Consider the following 19,019-nt stretch of genomic DNA (forward strand, 5'->3'; position numbering starts at 1 on the left):
AACTGCAAAAGATACAGAAGATTTAAACAAACTCATAAATAGCTACAGAAAATAAATTAAAATATATAAGATAGTACATAAACTCCCCTTGAGGGGGAAATTGAATTTGGGCTTGCAAGTGAAGCAACATTCTGAAGAAATTTCTCCCTCTTACTCCTCCTACATATTTGACCCCCTCCCCCCAACTCTGCCTCCTCGGGCAAACCTATTTTGGGTTTACTAAATAGGCAATCTTCTCAGACCTGAACTGCCTGAATAACGCATGGTAAGGGTGGAGCTGAAAGTACAGCTCTTTTACTCTCTCATGTTGAGATTTTTTTTTTCAAAGATAAATTTTTATTGATATCTTTTTTTTATATTGACTAAATTTCCTCTCTCTCTCTCTCTCTCACACACCCTTCCAGCACTCACTTTCTTAGCTGAGGCAAATCACCAGGCCTTTCTGGGCCTCCATTTAAACACCTGTAAAATGGTGGTGATGATACTTACTACCTGACTACCTTGAGAGAGCTATTAGGAAGATCAAAGAAAATAAAGAGTATGATATCCCCATGTGAGGTCTGACATTATTCACATAAGAGGGGCACATCCATTTGTCTACATCTTCAGTGACATGTGGGTCCAGGGAGTCACCAGACGAGTTTCTAGTAGCTCATTCCTTAAGAGACTGTCTGCCTTTAGCACACAGTGCACTGGCTTGATGGGTTATGAGGATATTTAGGGGCTGAATAAGGGGTGCCATGGGAAGGAGGGGCTGCAAAGGCAGGGTTCAGGAGCTTATGAGGCCTACCCTGCTAAGCTGGTGTGAGCTGAGATAGGGGCTTGAGCCTAAAGAGATGGCACTTACGTTTTAAAATATGCCACCTTTGAACCCAGTAGTTCAGAAAAATCCATTGCTGAGTGGAGCCTGGGCTACATTAGCAAATCATGCTAAATAATCACTAAAGTCTTTTTCCGATGACTCATTGTGACCTGCAGGTCAATCTGGGTTGTCAAAAAGTATGCCAGCAAAGCAATAGGGAAGTTAAGTCAGCATGCATTTATTAAATGCCTACTATGTGCCAGGCACTATGCTAAGCACTGAGGATACAAAGAAAGGCAAAGCCTGGGGCACTGTGAGGGCATTGAATGTGGGCAGGCACCCCTTTGAGCAGCATTTATTGTAATGTTCCTTCCCTCCACCCACTCAGGCTGCTGATCCTTGTCCCAGCCTGAGCATTCCATAGATACTTGGGTGAGAGTAGTCTTGCCCTGGATCAAGTGCCAGGCCTTTTCCTAGAGGCCAAAGTCAATCTCCCCGCATAAAGGGCTTCATTCACATCCAGGAGGAAGAAGGAGGGCCCCTGGCTCATTCAATGGCACCCACACCGATGAAGTCAAACTTTCTTTTTTTAATTATATATATTTTTTTCAATTGCTACTGTGCCAGGGGGTTGCTTGGAAAGGCAATCTTAATTTCTCACCATCCTTCCCCACCTTGGACTAGGGCTATCACCGGTCTGAGGAGAAATGCAGAAACTTCTTCAGTGTAAGAGAGTCCTGGAGTGAGGTCGAGATATTAAGTCGAATGAAAAAGTATTTATTATGCAACTACTGTGTGTCAGGCACTGTGCTAAACCCTGGAGACACAACGGGGAAAAAAAAAGCCAGAAAGAAAGAAAAAAGTTCTGGCTTCTAAGAGGCTCACGGTGGGATGAGAAAGGTACCATGCAAATAGCTTTGCATAAAGAAGACATACACAGGATAAATTGGAGATAATCTCCAAGTAAATGCACTAAGATTAAGGAGGGCCTCCAGGGGCCATCTGGCCCAATCTGTAACTGAACATCACTTCCTCCACAACCATCTCGGTTTTTGTATCGTCCCAATCCGTAGCAGGCCAGCGCTTGGTGGCAGCCCCCCAAGTACTGAAGACCTGGAAATTGCCCACTTGAGGAGCCCCACTTACTGGGGCACTTGAGGCAGAATGAATACCACGGGCTTTAGACCCAGAAAGGGGCTTCGAGTAATCTAGTTCACTCCTCGCTCTCACGGGATGAGGAGACTTAAGGCAGGCCCAGAGAGGGGGAGCAATTTGCCCAAGCTTACAGAGGCGCTAAGGGGTAGGATCTTAGCTCAGGTTTTCTGACTCCGAGTCCGAGTCTTTTCCCACCCCTTGCAGAGGCCCTGGGTTTGAACACAGCCGAGCTCCTGACGTTCCTCCCTGTATAACCCTGGACAAATCCCGTCTCTTCTGGGACCCTTCGCTTCTCTCCTGCCCGATCTAAACTCCGGGGCTCCGGGGATTTAACATTAAGGGCATCTTTCACCGAGCGCCCCCCTCCCCCGATCTGCAGCTGTGCAGGGAAGAAGGGAGGGGGTTGACCCCCGTGAGGCGGGGCAGGGAGAGAGAGGAGGGGAGGGAAGAAGGGAGAAAGAGTTAGGAGGGGGCGCAGAGACGCAGGGAAAGCCAGCCCGACGCCTGCTCCCCGCTAGCTCTGGGGCGGAAGAGGAAACGCGCTAGAAAGGGTTCTCCAGGCCCGGGGGATGGAGGAGAGGGAGGGGAGAGGGATAGGAGGAAGGAGGAAGGAGGGTGGAGAGTGGGGACGTGAGGACAGAGGAGGCGGGCGGGGCCTGGCCTCCGAGGAGGGGCAGCGCCACGGGCCTGGGCATCAGTGGCTGCGTCTCCTTCCTTACCTCCAGCGCGCTCTCCGCCGCTCAGTCCCTGCCCCAGGTGGCTCCGACGCCGAGGGAGCCTCCTGTCCGAGCGACCAGGTAAGGGCTGTGCCCCGGCCCCGTCCTCCGCCCCACTCCAGTCCCCAGTGGGGGAGGGGGCTCCGCGGGGATGCTAGGGCCCGGGCCGGTGCATCTGGCTCTGGAGCCGACCGAAGTGGGTTTGTGTCCATGCCGCGCCCTGCCGTTTCACGCAGCATCGGGTAGTGGAAAGAGCTCTCGGACTTCGAGTCAGAAAATCTGGGTTCAAATCTTGCCTACTTTAGATGTGTAACATTGGCCAAGTCAACCACCTCCTAGGGCCTCAGTTTCCAGCTCTGTAAAATGAGGGATAAAAAGATCTCCAAGGTCCTTTCCTGCTCTGGCATTGAGGTAGGAATCGGAGGGCAAACAGGACCGAGCCCCAGGATAAGTACACAAGGAAGGGATGGAGCTTTACGGAGGCCAGATTAGGGAAGGCTTCGTGGAGAGGAGTATTTGAGCGGGGCTTTTGAAATAGGGTAAGATTGTAAAATGTGGGAATGGAGGAGCGCTCCTGAAGGGAAGGGGCCTTCAGGGCGCTGTCAGACATCCCAAAATGCCTACTCCATGTCCTCGAAGCATTTCTGCAGGAAATGAATTCAGTATCTCAGCTAAATAATTGGGCTTCCTTCAGCCGGGAGAGTGGGCTGGCCGCTTGGGCCGTATTCACAGTACCCTCCTATATCCCAAGGCGAAGGACTTCCAGGAGATGCAGTGTAGAAGCCAGGTCGGCATCTCTGCCGTCTTACCACCTAATTAGAGAACGCAGGTGAGGCAGTTCTCTAAAACACCCTTTCCCCCACCCGCCCCTTTGGCCACACCCATTACTATAAAACTAGGGAAACTTGAATTTGCTTTTGCCAGGAATAAGATAAAGGCTAGGCAAATTGCTCTAGGAATAAGTTTAGGAGGGGCTCTGGACCTTGAATCAGGACTCTAGAATTCTAGGCCTGGCTCTGGCTTATCGTGCGATGGTGGGCAAAGCGCTTCCTGGCCTGTGAATCTCAGTTTCTCCAGAAGCAAAATGAGGAGGTTGAATTGGAAGAGCTACGAGGTCCTTCCCAGCTCAGACTATTTTCTATATCCTGAGGAAGTGTCTTTGCCAGCTCCCAGTCTACATTTCTGTAAATTGGTTAGTAGTCCTAAACCGTCGGTGGATTAGCAGATCAGAACATCTTGTTAGGCTCTGACCTGATGGTCCCCGGGTGACCTGAGTCAACATTTCTGAATTTTGCCTTTTCCCGGTGTTTGCACGGACGGTCAGCAGGATGACCATGAAGGCAGCTGAGAAGCAAAGGTCAGCCTGATTTCAGCAGAATGGTCAGTGTTCCTTGGAGGTCAGAGCACCTGACCTTCATAGAGTGGAAGAAGCTTGGCGTTTCCTTGCGTTTTCTTTTTGGAGCTGGAGAATATCAGAGCTAAAAGAGACCTTAGAATGAAGCACAGACTAGAAGCAGAAAGGGACCATAGAATATAGAAGATCAGAGCCAGAGGGGACCTTAGAGATCAATTAGTCCAACCTCTGTGCTCTGAATTTGAGGCAGTTGGGATCTGAGGAGGGATAAACACTTACCCAGGGTCACACAGCAAGTTCATAGCGGAAACTTGGGTAGAATATAGAACTCTTAGCTCCTAGGCTAGAGCTTTTTTTCCACTATACTCTGAAACATTTCAGATTTCTTGATTCTTGGCCCAGGAGAATCATTAATATAGTTATTAATGATCATTATAGTTAGCATTTATATCGTACTTTGAGCATTGCAAATTGCTTTACATATATCATCTCATTTGATCCTCACAACAACCTGTAAGGTAGGAGCTATTATATTATGATCCCCATTTTACTGATAGGGAAACTGAGGCTGAAAGAAGGTAAATGACTAGCCCAGGGTCACAAAGCCAGTAAATTCAGAGGCTGGATTTGAACTCAGTCCATTAGGCCCCACCCTGCATCTAGCTACAAATTAATCTGATAACTATATATTTCCTTGACTTCTCAAACATTGTTTCATTCCCCTAAGTCCATCCCAGCAGTCTCAAAGTAAAAGTGGAGGCCAAGAGAACAATAACCTTATGGTCTTTAGTTATAGATAGCAGAACTAGGGGAAGGAAGGTAGGTAGAAGTATAAGGAGGTAGATTATGTCTCCTCATAAGGAAGAATCCTCTGACAATCAGAGTTGCCCAACCCAACAATGGAATGTGCTTCCTCTCTGGAGTCCAGCGGACTTGTCGTTGGATGTGTTCACCTACTGTGTGTAGAACACTGTATTATGGTTTGGATAAAACCATAGTCCCTGCCCCCTGAGAGCTTACAGTCTAGGAATGAGCCTGGATAAGCACTTGTCAGGTCCAGTGACACTGGTCTCCTTGCTGTTCTTTATACAAGACACTCCATCTCCCTCTCTGTTCATTTTCGCCGGCTGTCTGCCTCCCATGTCTGGAATGCTTTTTCTTCTTTGTCTCCACCTCCTCATTTTCTTGACTAAAATCCTACCTTCTGCAAGAAGCCTTTCTTGGTCCCCTTTAATGCTAACGTCTTCCCACTGAGATTGTCTCCAATTTATCTTACGTATTTTGTTTATATGTTTCTGTTTCCATGTTGTCTCCCCCAGGTAGAATGTATGCTCATCAAGGGCAGGACCTGTTTTTGCCTTTGTATCCCCCAGGGTTTAGCATAGTGCCTGGCACATAGTAAGTATTTGCTAAGTTAAATGACTGTAGACCAATTGCAAGGAATGCTGTAGAATCAATTTATGCTTTGAGTTGTATGTTATTATTGTCTCTAATATTATTATTAGAGAGAAAGGTGTTATTGTGTAGTAGAAAGAGACTGGCTAGGGTTCAGATCTGGGTTCTGGTGAGGTATCTGCCGTTACATTATCCGTTAAAACACAGAATGCCAGAGGTAGAAAGAAACTTAGAGATTGTCTTAGACCTTGGTATCAAACTCAAAGAGAAATTGCACCATTAAACCATACATAAGAATCCCTGAAGGCTACATATTAAATCAGAAAACCATTTATTAACATTATCTATATTTTATTGTGTTTGGGGAGGTGGGGCAGTTGGTGGCACAGTGGATAGTGCTAGGATTGAAGTAATGAAAACTCATCTTCCTGAGTTCCATTCTGGCTTCAGACTTTTCGTAGCTATGTGACCCTGGGCAAGTCACTTAACCCTGTTTGCCTCAGTTTCCTCACCTGTAAAATGAGCTGGAGAAGGAAATGGCAAACCACTCAAGCATCTTTGCCAAGAAAACCCCAAAAGAGGTCATGAGGAATTAGACATGAATGAAAACGATTGAACAACAACATATTGTATTTTTATTTTTTAAAATATTTCCCAATTACATTTTAATCTGATTCAAGCTGCACTCAGGAGTGTTGTGGGTTATAGACCTCTCGTTTGACAGATGGGTTAACTGAAGCCTGGAAAAGAGGAAATGAGTTTGCCTCGGGTCACCCAGTTAACAGATGACAGCACTAGGACCAGAACTCACATCTTCAGACTCCTAAGCTGATGTCCTTTCTGTTATACTCCACTCTCTACCAAGTCACTTAACTTTCTGAATCTCAGGTTCCTTACCTGTAAAATGCCCTCTGACATGTGAGGCTCAAAGAAGAGAATGTGTGTTAAATGAAATTGTAAAGGGACGAAGCACTTTTTTGTTACTGTGGTTACAGAAAAAAAAGCTCTTCTTTGAGTTCACGCCCCTGACACTGTCAGGTTGGGGTTGGGCAGTAATAATTTGCATTGTATTTGGAGCCAGGGTGTTGGGGGGCGGGCAGGAGAAATAACCTCAGAAATGTTTTTCCGGTTCAGTGATTCTGTGAATTCTCTCTGAAATTCGGGTTGTACTGTTCTAAACAGTAAGGCTGAGACAGTTTAGCCACTTCTGAGTGTGTTGTGACAATGCCAGGCTCCTTTTGAACTGTTACATAATAACATTGGGTCTCCCATGCTTCCTACAGATAGAGAGGCACCAGATATCAGGGCTGGAGGATCGGAACATAGAGCATAGAATGTCAGTCGAGACCATTAAACCAACCCATTCCTTTGAGAAGCAAAGCATAATAGGGAAGGGATTTGCCCAAGGTTACTGACAGAGCTGGGCATCTAGGTGGCTCAGTGGATAGAATACCTCTTGGAATCAGGAAGACTCACCTTCATTAGTTCAAATCTGGCCTCAGACACTTACTAGCTGTACGACCGTGGGCAGGTCACTTAACACTGTCTGTCTCAGTTTCCTCATCTGTAAAGTGAGCTGGAGAAGGAAATGGCAAACCACTCCACCCACGTGACTGAACAACTACCACAGCTTTCAGAGCTGGGACAAGATAGGTCTCCTTCCCACAAGGCCTTTGGGGTTTGGTCAGTGGGGCTTTTGTCCAGTTCACTTTCTGGGTGGTGGGAGGGACAGAGAGGGATTCTATGTCAGGTCCCAGCATTCTGGGCATGTTGCTCAAGGGAGGGAGGTCATCCTGCTCCATCCGCCATATTGCCACCTACACCATGCTGCCTTTCCTGTAGTTTTGTAGGCAGGAAATGATTCCTGACCCATTGGGAGTTAAGAGGATGTCTTTCAGATCAAATGAGATAACAACATAAAGCACTTTGAATGTCCTAAAGTGGTACAGAAATGCTAGCTATGATCATTTCTCCCCCTCCTTCTGCCAATCAGTCCTAGAATTCTCATTATGATATATACACTCAGATCCTTATGGTCCTGGAGTTTGTGTAGTATAGGAATTGAAAACAGCATCTCTGGAAACAGCTGGTTGTAGAGCCCAGGCTGTCACCCAGGCAGGAGCCAGACTCTGGTGAAAGAACCTGGGACCTGGAGGCCTGGGTTCAAGTTTAAGCTTTGCCTCCCAAGTGATTTTTAGTTTATCTGTGTGTTATCCCCAAGTGACCATGAGTACTTAAAACTTGACATAATAGATTTGCAGTTTAATGTGTAATTATCTTTTTTATTATGTTATGGAAATGCTTGTTTTATTCCATAAATTAAATTTAAAAAAAAAGACTCGAGTATATACTTCCTTGGCCTTTGGATACCTGGCCAGTTTAATGTTTGTCCAGGACCAGTCTCCAAAGGGAAGGGAAGGAAACTTTTCTGTTTTGTTGGTTCTTGTTCTGTCTCCCAGACTTTTTCAGGCCAGGGCCTGTCACTTCTTTTTCTCCTCCTTGACCATGACCTCTCTGAGGGTACTTGACGATGTTTTTTCCTCTTCATACATGGGATCATAGATGGCGGGGACCTCAGAGGCCATCTAGCCCAACTCCCTCATCTTAGGTATGAGGAGACTGAGGCCAGGGGAAGGCGAGGGAGGACTCAAACACAGGTCATCTAACTCCAGAGCCCGTGCTTTCTTCCCTGTGTTATATCTGGGCCCATAGTAACTTTTCTGTGACCGCTGATTGCATTAGCCATTGTTGATTTATTGGGCTAGGGTACATGGAGTGGAGACCCCAGCTTACAGGGGTATGCTGAGAACATCAGCTAAGGTTCTAGGGAACGCGCTCTGTGCCCCAGCATTGAAGGACAATAGATATTTATTGAAGTTCTTGCTAGGTCCAAAGACTACACTGGGTACTTGGGGAGAAACAAAGCTTAGGTAAGACATGCCCATTCTGCCCTCAAGGAACTCACTCTTTAGTAGGGAAATGAGATAGACAGTAATCCTCACTATGACGAAAATGCCTTAAAGAAGAGCATAAGATCACGAGGGGGAAGACCTGACTGGAAATGAGGAATGGGGAGAAGGAAGTGGCTTCATTGGATTGTGTTCTTCCTACCCTTAGGAATGTGAAGACCCCAGAAGTCCCAGGTGCTCAGCTGGCTAAGGCGTCTGGGAGAAGATAGCAGGAGATATGGGTCTGAGCAACGAAGAGAGTTGTACTCGGCGACCTCCCATCAAGGGGCAGCCAGAGCCCCCAGAACTGGCCAACCGAGTCATCACTATTGTCTTCCTGGCCCTGCTTATAGACTTACTGGGCTTCACTCTTATCCTTCCCCTCTTGCCTTCCATCTTGGACCACTATGGCAGATCCAGTGTGAGTGGCGTTGTTCCCAGGGGCCATGAAACACAGGCCGTGGAAGTTAGTTGGGGGTGGAGGAGCAAGGGAGGGAACACACTTTGATAGTGCATATTTCTAGCAGTGCCCCTTCTTACCTGGTCAGTTTGTGTAATTTTACATACACACACATATATACATCAACCACCCCTCTCTCCACATCCCTACCTGTATAAGAATCAAGGAGATTCGGTAGAAAGAATCCTTGGACTAGGAGTAGGGGCTCTGGATTGGAATCCTGACTTAACTTAAGGTACTAGAGAAATGTGAATTGTTTATTATTATTACTTGTCTAAATATTTGAGGCACGTGTGTTTGGTTGGGGGGAGGGTAAGAGCTAAGGGTTGGGTTTGTGGGGTTTGGGAGCCTGTAAGACAATTTACATTAGTTGTAGATTAATTGTTTAGCTCAATTCTGCACACACATACCCCACACCCTGCCACGCAAAAGACAGACACTCCCCCCTCTCTAGGCCTCTCTCTTCTGGCCAGAGCTGGGCTCCATGGTGGTAGTTGGAGCAGTACAAAGGCCAAGAGGCTCATTCGTGGTATCGTCTAACAGGCTTTTCTCCTTTATGCAGGACCCTTTCTATCAGTCCTTACAGCAGGGTGTCGACTGGTTTGCTGCCACAGTTGGTGTGCCCCCTGAGAGAAAATATAATAGCGTCCTGTTTGGAGGTACAAGTCTTTCCCTGAACCTGCGTTTGGTTTCATTGTGGGCTGAGCATCCAACGTAGGGGCCTAGTTAGTAGCTTCACAGGGTCCCTGGCTTCCTTTTCTGACCTTTATGCAGCTGCTCAATTGGAAAGATTCCTGGACAGAGCATCGTTTGAACTCTGTCGACCTCAGTTTTTCTCTATGAAATGTGGATGATGATACTGTGCATCCTTTTAAAGCAGAGCACGTACGCCACTTCCTCCATGAAGCTTTCTGTGATCCTTGATTGGTAAAGGCCTTCTGCCTTGGGCCTCACAGTTTAATTTTTTTTTTTGCATCTTTTTAATGTGTCGATGGTGTATTACAATTATCTCCAGTATCCATATTAGACTGTAAGCTCTGTAAACAGGAATGTTAGATCTAGTGGAAAGTATTCTCCTCTCATAGAGTGTAAGTGTCTTGAGGGGCAGTGACTGTTTTCATTTTTCTCTTTCTACCCTAGCTCTCAAGCCCAGTCTGGGCACATAGTAGGTATGTAATACGTGCTTAGCGAATTGAGCTGAATTTGATTTGAATGAGGGCTTGGGTTCTTACTTAAACTTTGTATCCAAGAGTATGCTAGTGTGTCTAATAACCTGATCCCTGGAGAAAAAAAAAATCATACTTACAAACTTTTAAGTTTAATTTGCATTATCAGCATTTTCTCTACCACTTTCTTAAGCCTGGACAATCAACAGTGAATCAAGCCCTGATATGTAGCATAGAGGTGTAAATGGTCATTAAAATTTCACCACCAGCTCTGGTTAGCCGCTTTGGACTGGCTTCAGCACACCCCTGTTAGTATCTCTCCTAGGATATAACAGATAAGATAATCACTTTGACTTTTCAGCTGGAAGGGGTCTTAGAGACCATCCAGTCCAACCCCTGGGTTATAGATGAGAAACAGCCAGGGAGAGATGAAGTGATTTGTCTAAGATCCCTTTGGAAGGACAAAGTCAGGATGTGGCCTAGGTTCTCTGATTCTAAATCGGGTGTTCTTTTCACTTGCATTGTGCTTAACAAGTATTTGTTAAATGAGGGATAGAAAGAATAAATGACCCTGTTTTTGCTGTTTTCCAGGGCTGTTAGAAGAATAAAGTAATCTCACAGATATAAAAGGAATAAAAAGGGCATAAAACCCTGAACTGCCTTTCAGTTTAACTCAGCAAGTATTTAATTAGATACTGATTGTGTACCCAGCTCTGCTGTTTTCAGGGAGACACTAGGAGGGAAAAGAAACTCAGGAGTATATAATTTGGGGCTGGAAAGGAGGTTAAAGATTACCTAGTTCCACCTCCCTGTTCTACAGCAAGGGCAACTGAGACCCTGAGAATCTTGCATAAGATCACAAAGCTAAAAAGTGATAGAATTTGGATCTGTACCTTGGTCTTCTGACCCAAGGTCAATAGGCATAGAGATAAGTAGAAAGAAGGTGGTAAAACTCACCACAAAGAGGAAAACAATTTTAAAATGTAAACAATGCCACATAAATGTGAAGTATGCTATTTATGCCCTGACAATACTGGGGGAAGGAAGGAGAGGGAATAAGCATTTATTAGGCACCTGTAGTGTGCCAGACACTGTGCTAATTGCTTTACAAACGTTATCTCATTTGATCCAATACTAGCAGATTTGGAGATGATGGAAGATGACTGGTTAGCTAACATCTATATCATGCTTTAAGGTTTGCAAAGGATTGTAGAAATATTATCTCATTTGATCCTCACAACAACTCTGGGAGGTACAGTTTTACAGTTTAGGAAACTGAGGAAAACAGGTTAAGCAACTTGCCCAAGGTCACACAACCAGTATGCATCCAGAGCTGAATTTGAACTCAGGTTTTTCTGACTCTAGACCCAGGACTCTATTCATTGTGCCACCTACCTGCCTATTATTATTATTATTATTATAATTATTACTTGGTTGATTCTCAGGACTTTAGTGTAGCTCTGGCCTCTCAGCATTTTGGCCTCAGGATAATTGTGAAGTCCAGGAAGTGTGTCCTTGGTGTTCTCTCAGCTGCCCCTTCAGCTCTTCTCTCCTGCCCAACCAAGATATTTGTCCTTCCCTCCATTCTCAGAGGCCTTGATCCCTCTAACCATATCAACCTTCTGTTCTGGCACATCTGTATGTGCCCCCAAAACCTTCAACATTCAAAGAAAACCATCTCTCATGGCAGAATTTCAGAACTTTGGACAGGCCCTTTAGGGGTAGGGTTCCCTCCACTCATTCTCCTACCTTTTGGTCCATCGTTAGGAAGGGAAAGCCCAGCTTTGCCATAGAAAAGGGCTCCAGAGGAAATGTGTGAAGATTGTTGCTGATCTGAGGGGCAGTGAAGCTAATGCACTTTCTCTTTCAGGTTTGATTGGCTCCGTCTTTTCCATCCTGCAGTTTTTCTTCTCGCCTCTAACTGGGGCAGCATCGGATTCCTTTGGGAGGCGGCCAGTTATGTTGCTGACTTTGGTATGACTCCTCAGGGTCTGCAGACTAGTGGTTGTACAAATGCTTGTATAAAAAACCTTTATCTCCCTTGCCCCAAGGCAGGTATTACCTGTTAAAAGAGAGATAGACAGTTAAATAGATCCTTAAGCCAATTCGGTAAATTGGAGAATACAGTAGCCACATCTATGCACATAATTTCCCCTCAGTGGAACCTCTGAAGACTCGGTCAGAGGAATTATTTCTTTGTGCTAACAAGGTGGTTTATGTTTTTCAAGCAACTGTCTGGCTAGCTGCCTTGGAAAAAATGCATTTTATTAATTCATTTTCTCTCTACTATTTCAAGACATGTGATCTCCCTGGACTAAACCGTCTTTTGTAATGAAGAAAATTAAGTAAAAGTATTTGATACAGTGACCATAGTTGACCACGTATATAACATTTGGCCCTATTTGGCCCTAACACGCTTGTGCCTCTGCCATGAGGAGGGATGTATTTGTTTTCCAGAACCATCGTTGGGTTTTCATGTATCTAGAATCTGGCTTCTTTCTAGTGATCAAAGTGGCCTTTTTTTTTTTTAATTGGAAGAGCGAGCACAGTATAATAAAAGCAATATTGGACTGGAAGTCAGGAGTCACTCAGTAAACATTTATTAAGCCCCTACTGTGCAAGGTGCTGTGCTATTTAGGTTCTTAGGAATGCCAGAGTTGATACAGTGCCATCTCTGCTGCTTAAAGAGCTCTTTAACTATGATGTGTACTGTGTACACAAATACAAAGACAAGTATTCTGAGCCATGAGAAGATTGAACTAGCATTCCCTTCTAGCTCTGAATTCTGTGATCCAACTGATCAAGCTTTTAGACAAACTAACACTGCTCTAACTGAGCCTTCAGAGTAGCAGCTGCTGCTAATTCCCAGATTCCACAGGGAGTGGAAAGATAAATGTGAAGGGGAAAAATTTGTGTATTTCCCCCCTCATAAACGAGGGGGTGAGATGTACCCAGGGGATGGGAAGGGAACATGGGTTAATATGGCACCCTTGGAACCTCTCTTTCTGCCTGGCATTTGTTGCCAATTGGTTGACGTTGAGGGGCACAGGAGCTCTAGACCTATTTGATAGACTCCAAGGTTAGGTCAGGACTCGGTATAAATAATGGCTTCCCTTGCTTGCCCCTAGGTGGGACTGATCATGTCCTATGCATTGTGGGCCCTCTCCAAAAGCTTCGGAGCCTTTCTGCTCTCCAGGGTTATTGGAGGAATCAGCAAAGGCAATGTTAGCCTTTCCACAGCCGTCATTGCAGACCTGAGCTCCCCCCAGGCTCGGAGCAAGGGGATGGTGAGTCATGGAGAATTCATTCAGCTGTATCCCCTTAAGTCTCCTTCATTGCTTCCTACTGCACTGGAGGACTTAGGCCAGACAGAAGCTACCAGAGCTTCTTACCCCATTAGCTATGCCTCTTTTTGCTTTTCTGTCTTCCAAAACTTGGGATTGCTTTCTTCATCACTTATGCCCTCTGGTCCTCAGTTTCCCCATCTGCAAAATAAGAATAATGGTTCCTGTCTTGCTGACTTCACAGGGTGGTGTGAAGAGCCAGTGAAATAAAGGAGGTGGGAATATTATTGTAATCTTTAAAAATACTATCTTTATCTAAGGTATCACTCTACTTTCTTGCTGGGGGCGGGGGGGCGGTGTATTTAGCGAGCATTTGGACTTTTCAGTTCCTGGTAGACTTTGGGCAGTGACATCTGCCATCCAGAGTCAGGGGACCCCAGGGGTCAACAGGAAGCAGCATGATGGAATTAAAAAAAAGAGTATCTGCCTGGGAGGTGGGAGACCTGGGTTCTAGCTCCAGTTCTGTCACTGTAAGACCATGGGAGAATCAGTTTCCCTCCTATGGGCTTCAATATCCCCATCTATGAAAGATGATAAGCCCTCCCCTGGACTCATAGGGTGGTTCTAAGGATAAAATAAGAGGGTGGATGGCTTTGAGAAATAGGATAATTTCTTCCATTTATTCCAAATGTGACTTCTCATGTTCTTAATGTAGGAGTATTAATATATACCTGGGCTTCAGGAACCTGTGATTTTGTCACAGTATGGATATTCCCTCCACTGACAGATTTTTGACTCCTCAGAGTTTAGTGGTTGGTCTTCCAGAGTTGCTAGAGTAAGCGAATAAATAAACAGATAAATAAATAAAGTAGGTAATTTTTTTAAGAAATCATTACCATGTGGCCAAGCCAGTGACGGGCATCTATCTCCCCCTTAGCTAGACAGGTTCTTGGATGACAGCTACATGGCCTGTTGCTTGATTCTTTACATTCTTATTTCAATGGATCTGTGATCTCATTGCACAGGATACTTTCTGTAGCTTCCTCTAGACCAGGGTTCATGGACCCCTTAGGCAGTCTGGTGAACCATAGGGATCCCTTTTCAGAATGATGTTTTTTAAATACATGAAATCAAATACAAAGAATTACAAACTATATTGAAATATAGTTTTCAAAATATTTAAAAGAACAAGTTTATAGACCCCACTCCTAATCGAGTAGTGCAGATTAGACCTCTCTCATCTTTGAAGAGTCTGGTCCGTATCCTCCCATAAATCTTCCTGTGGGGTCCACTCAATGGGCCAGGGACCTTCTTCTAGATCTCATGACATGACATGGCCATCAATGGAGTATACCCTTAGAGTGAAGTACATGGGCCATCTGTCAATTGCATCTAGATTTCTCAGTGTGACCAGCTCACCTCCTTTCCTTGTCGTATGTCTCTTTTCTATTATCTCTATACTTATCCTGTATACTTCTTTGTTGGTAATACATCATAGCCTACTCATGCCTGTTATGTCTCTCCATGGTCTTTTGGATGATCTGTAACTTTAACTGTTTAGAGACTGTGGGATCTCATGCATTGCAACCATATGGCATCGCTGGAAGAATACTGACACATGGTAGCAAGGGAACAAATTGACAAGATGTCAGGAGATGGAAATAGTCAATGTTGGTGGGGCTGTGGGAAGATCGTCACATTAATACACTGTTGGACGAGCTGTGAATTGGTCTAACCGTTCTGTGAAGCAATCTGGAATTATGCTTAAAAAAGTGATGAAAATGTTCATACCCTTTGACCTAAAGAAGGGGGTACCCTCTGGTGCCCACTGGGGTGGGAGGTGGAGTCCTTGGCTTGGTTCTGGGTTTTGGAGGAGAGAGATAATGAGGTTGACTAAGCCTTTCTCCCTGACACCATCTAGCTAACTCTGACCAGTTTCCAGGGACAGCTTCTTGGGATATGGAGTGGGGTGTGAGGCTGAGCTCTTCTGATGTGGTACAAAGAACATTTCACCTATGTTTGATTCCTGAATCTGACATTTGCTGGCTTTGGACAAGTCACTTAATATTCTCAAATTCCAGGTTTCTTTTCCCTAATCCAACCCCCTAGTTTAAAAATATTAATAAGCATTTATTTTCTCTTTTTTCCTCTCTTCCCATTGTGGAAAAAAAAGGCTTGTAACAAATACATAGTGTTAAACACATTCTTGAATTGATCATGTTCAAAATACCTCCTTCTGCCCCTGGAGACCATCTCCTGTCAGGAGGTAGGTAGCAGGCTCAGTCACTGGTCCTCTGGAATCATGGTTGCTCATTGAATTGATCATAGTTCTTAAGCCTTTCAAAGTTGCCTCTTTTTACAATGTCGTTACTGTATAAATCATTCTCATGTTGTGCTCACTTCTGCATCCGCTCATACAAGTTTTCTCAGGTTTCTCTGAAATGATTCTTTCTGTTAGGTTTCACATCACAACAGTTTTCCATGACATTAACATGCCATAATTTGTTAAGTTCCTTGTCAATTGATGGGCATTGCCTAAGTGTCCAGTTCTGTGCCCCTATAAAAAGAACTGCCGTGTTTTTGTACGTGTGGGTCCTTTTCCTCTTTTTTTTAAAATTCCTTTGATGCTATAGACCTAGTGGTGGTATTGTTAGGTCAAGGGGTATATACAATTTAGTGACTTTTGGGGCACAGTTCCAAATTGCTTTCCAGAAGGACTGGACTAATTCCTATTTCTACCACCGGTACATTCATATGCCTGTTTTCTCACAGCCCTCCAACATTTGTCATCTTTCTTGCCAATCAAGTGGGTGTGAGATGGAAGCTCAGAGTTTAATTTGCATTTCTCTGTTTATTAGTGACTTAGAACATTTTTTCATATGGCTGTTAGTAGTTTGAATTTCTGCCTTTGAAAACTGCTTGTTCATAGCTGTTGGCCCTATATCTATTGAAGAAGAGCTGCTGTTGCTTAAGCTAAAAAACAGGAATAGTAATACCTGTACTTCCTGCCTCACATGGATGTGGGACTTGTGCTTTGTAACCCTTAAATAGTTATAGAAATGTGACTTGTTATTTTTCTTGCCATCTCATGTGTAAAGATGCTGTGTTGATGCCACTTCTGTCCCCTCAGGCCATGATCGGGGTTGCCTTTTCTCTGGGCTTCACCATAGGCCCGATGATTGGGGCTTACCTAGCAGCGGAGACAGGTAAAGGAGATGTCTTCTACTTTCACGCGGCCTTATTGGCTCTGGTGTTTGCCATCTCTGACCTGGTGTTCGTTTTCTGCTTCCTTCCGGAAACACTCCCCAGGGAAAAACGGGTAAGGTCCCAGAGGGGCTTCTTTTGGGTTGGGGGGTGCGGTTAGAGGAGCATAGATTTATAGCTAGAAGGGACTTTTGAGGCCACTGAGTTTTCCATTTTACAGATGATGTAACTCATGCTGAGAGATGTTAAGTGATTTGCTCAGGGTCACATGGCTAGAAAGCATTGAACTTAGGGCTTCTTGACTTCAAGCCCCCCTAGCTTTGTTCACTGTACCACCAGCTGCTTCTAACTCTGAGATCTTTCTGATTCTGTGTGGAATGAGTCAGGCCCCCCTCCTCCAAATTTAGGAAAGATGATTAATATTAATGGCAACAGATGGGCCAGAGGCAGTCATGGCTGAAACAAGTGGGTGGACTAATGAAATTAGTTGTATGTATAGACACACATAACTTTTTTTTTCTTTCCATTTGTGTGACATATAGAAGTAGTGGAATGTCAGTAAGTTAATAAGCATTTACACATCTACTATGTGCAGAGGCAGCTAGATGGCTCAGTGGATAGAGCACTGGGCCTGGAGTCAAGAATATCTGAGTTCAATTCCGACCTCAGACACTCACTAGCTGTGTGACCCTGGGGAAGTCACTTAACTTCTGTTTGCCTTAATCTACTGGAGAAGGAAACGGCAAACCACTCCAGTATCTTTGCCAAGAAAACTCCATGTGGGGTCATGAAGAGTCGGACGTGACTGAACAACAACCACATGTGCTGGGGTTACAAAGAAAGGCAAAAACTGCCCCTTCTTTCACTTTCTGATGGACAAAACAGCATGTATGTACAGACAGGATGTACACAGTGTCAGTGGGAGGTGATCACCCAAGGGAAGGCATTGGCGTTTTGTGGGGCAGGCGTGGAAGTCAAGCAAAGCCTCTTGTAAAGGGTGGAATTTGAGCTGAGTCTTGAAGGAAATCTAGGTGATGGAGGTGAGGAGGAAGAACATTCTCGGCATGGGAGACAGCCGTGAAAAGGCTGGAGAGTGTGTGTGTGTGTGTGTGTGTGTGTGTGTGTGTGTGTGTAAGAATTAATAGGACAGTATCACTGAATGGTAGAGTAGATGAAGGGAGCTAAGGGGGAAGAAGACTGGAAAGAGACAAAGGGGCCAGGTTGTGAAGAGCTTTAAAAGTCAAACAGGACTTCATATTTAATCCAGGAGGTGATAGGGAACCATTGGAGTTATTGAGGAGGTAGGAGGATCACTCAGGCAGTGCATGGAGGATGGGCCAGAGTAGGGAGAGACTTGAGGCCAGTAAGTGGGCTGTGGCAGTAGTCCAGGTGTGAGGTGATAGGGCCTGCTCCAAGGTGGTGGCTGCATACGAGGAAAAAAGGGAGAATATGCAAGATGTAGAGAAGGTAGAGTTGACAAGACTTGGTTAGTGGGAATGAGGACTAGAGGGTGACACTGAGGCTGTGACCCTGGATGCCTGGGAGGATAGTGATGTCCTCAGTGGTAATAGGGAAGTCTAGAAGGGGTGAGGGCTTCTGGGAGCGGGAGGGAGAGAATTAGTTCTGTTCTGGACATGTTTAGTCTGAGATGCTTAATAGGCAGTTGGGGATATGAGACTGGAGCTCAGGAGAGAGGTCAGAGCTGGATATAGGATTGGCAATCCTGATATTGATGGTACCTGAGCCCACAGGAGCTGATATAGTTTAGAAGGAGAAGAAAAGACAGCTAGGCTGGGCTGTCCAGCCTCAGCTTCACTCAGCTTGCCAGCCTCTTATTTGAAAGTGTTTCCAGCTCTATGGGCCCTGCCTGAGCTTGTACTCACTAACTTTGTCTTGGAGAGGCCCAGGGAAGCACTGGGACAGAGGTGATGGGCTTTAGTGTTCCACCTCTGGTGGGGTTCATACTCCTGGGGCTCTCTGCCTTAGTTCTGCTGCCCCACAGTGGGGTCCTTCAGCTATTTTAGCAAGACCCTGTTCAGGTGCCTCATCTGTAAAGTAGTGATAACAATAGCTCCTACCTCATGAGGATTAAGTGAGATAACATATGCAAAACATTTCACAAACCTCAAAGTAGTTGGTAAATGCTAGCTATTGTCATAATTATTTGAATTATTCCAGGGCCGGAGAAAGAGCTGTTAGAGTGTCAGCCCTTGGAAATTCTGCCCTATGACTTAGCTGGTCCTCCTGTGTAGGTGAGGAGGGGGATGGGGGGAGGGAGAGAGACACTGTTATTGATAATGTTTTTTTTTTCTTTCTTCATCATTTTAGAAAACACCTGAGTTCACTAGTTCTAGGCTGAACTAATTCAGCAGGAGAGTGTGTGTGTGCGTGTGCGTGTGCATGCATGTGTGTGTGCTTGCACACGCACAGAACTGACCCCCGCATGAGGCTCCTTGCATTAGTGTGGCCTCTGTTTGGTTTGTGTGTGACCCAGCAGAAGCAGCATTGGACCAGGGGCCTGGAGACCTGGTTTGG

General features: G+C 45.2%; 1 protein-coding gene across 1 annotated transcript in view; it reads left to right on the top strand.

Moving 5' to 3' along the window:
- The first annotated feature begins 2,598 nt into the window (after positions 1-2,598).
- The window catches only part of MFSD10 (major facilitator superfamily domain containing 10), a 30,798-nt gene continuing 14,377 nt past the window's right edge, over positions 2,599-19,019 (top strand). Inside the window, exons 1-6 of the mRNA XM_036762300.1 lie at positions 2,599-2,754; positions 8,540-8,791; positions 9,393-9,489; positions 11,867-11,970; positions 13,125-13,283; positions 16,411-16,599. Coding sequence (XP_036618195.1) covers positions 8,609-8,791; positions 9,393-9,489; positions 11,867-11,970; positions 13,125-13,283; positions 16,411-16,599 — 732 coding nt within the window. The 5' untranslated portion in view covers positions 2,599-2,754; positions 8,540-8,608. The remainder of the gene's footprint in view (positions 2,755-8,539; positions 8,792-9,392; positions 9,490-11,866; positions 11,971-13,124; positions 13,284-16,410; positions 16,600-19,019) is intronic.

This window comes from Trichosurus vulpecula, chromosome 6, assembly GCF_011100635.1.
Source record: "Trichosurus vulpecula isolate mTriVul1 chromosome 6, mTriVul1.pri, whole genome shotgun sequence".
NCBI lineage: Eukaryota > Metazoa > Chordata > Mammalia > Diprotodontia > Phalangeridae > Trichosurus > Trichosurus vulpecula.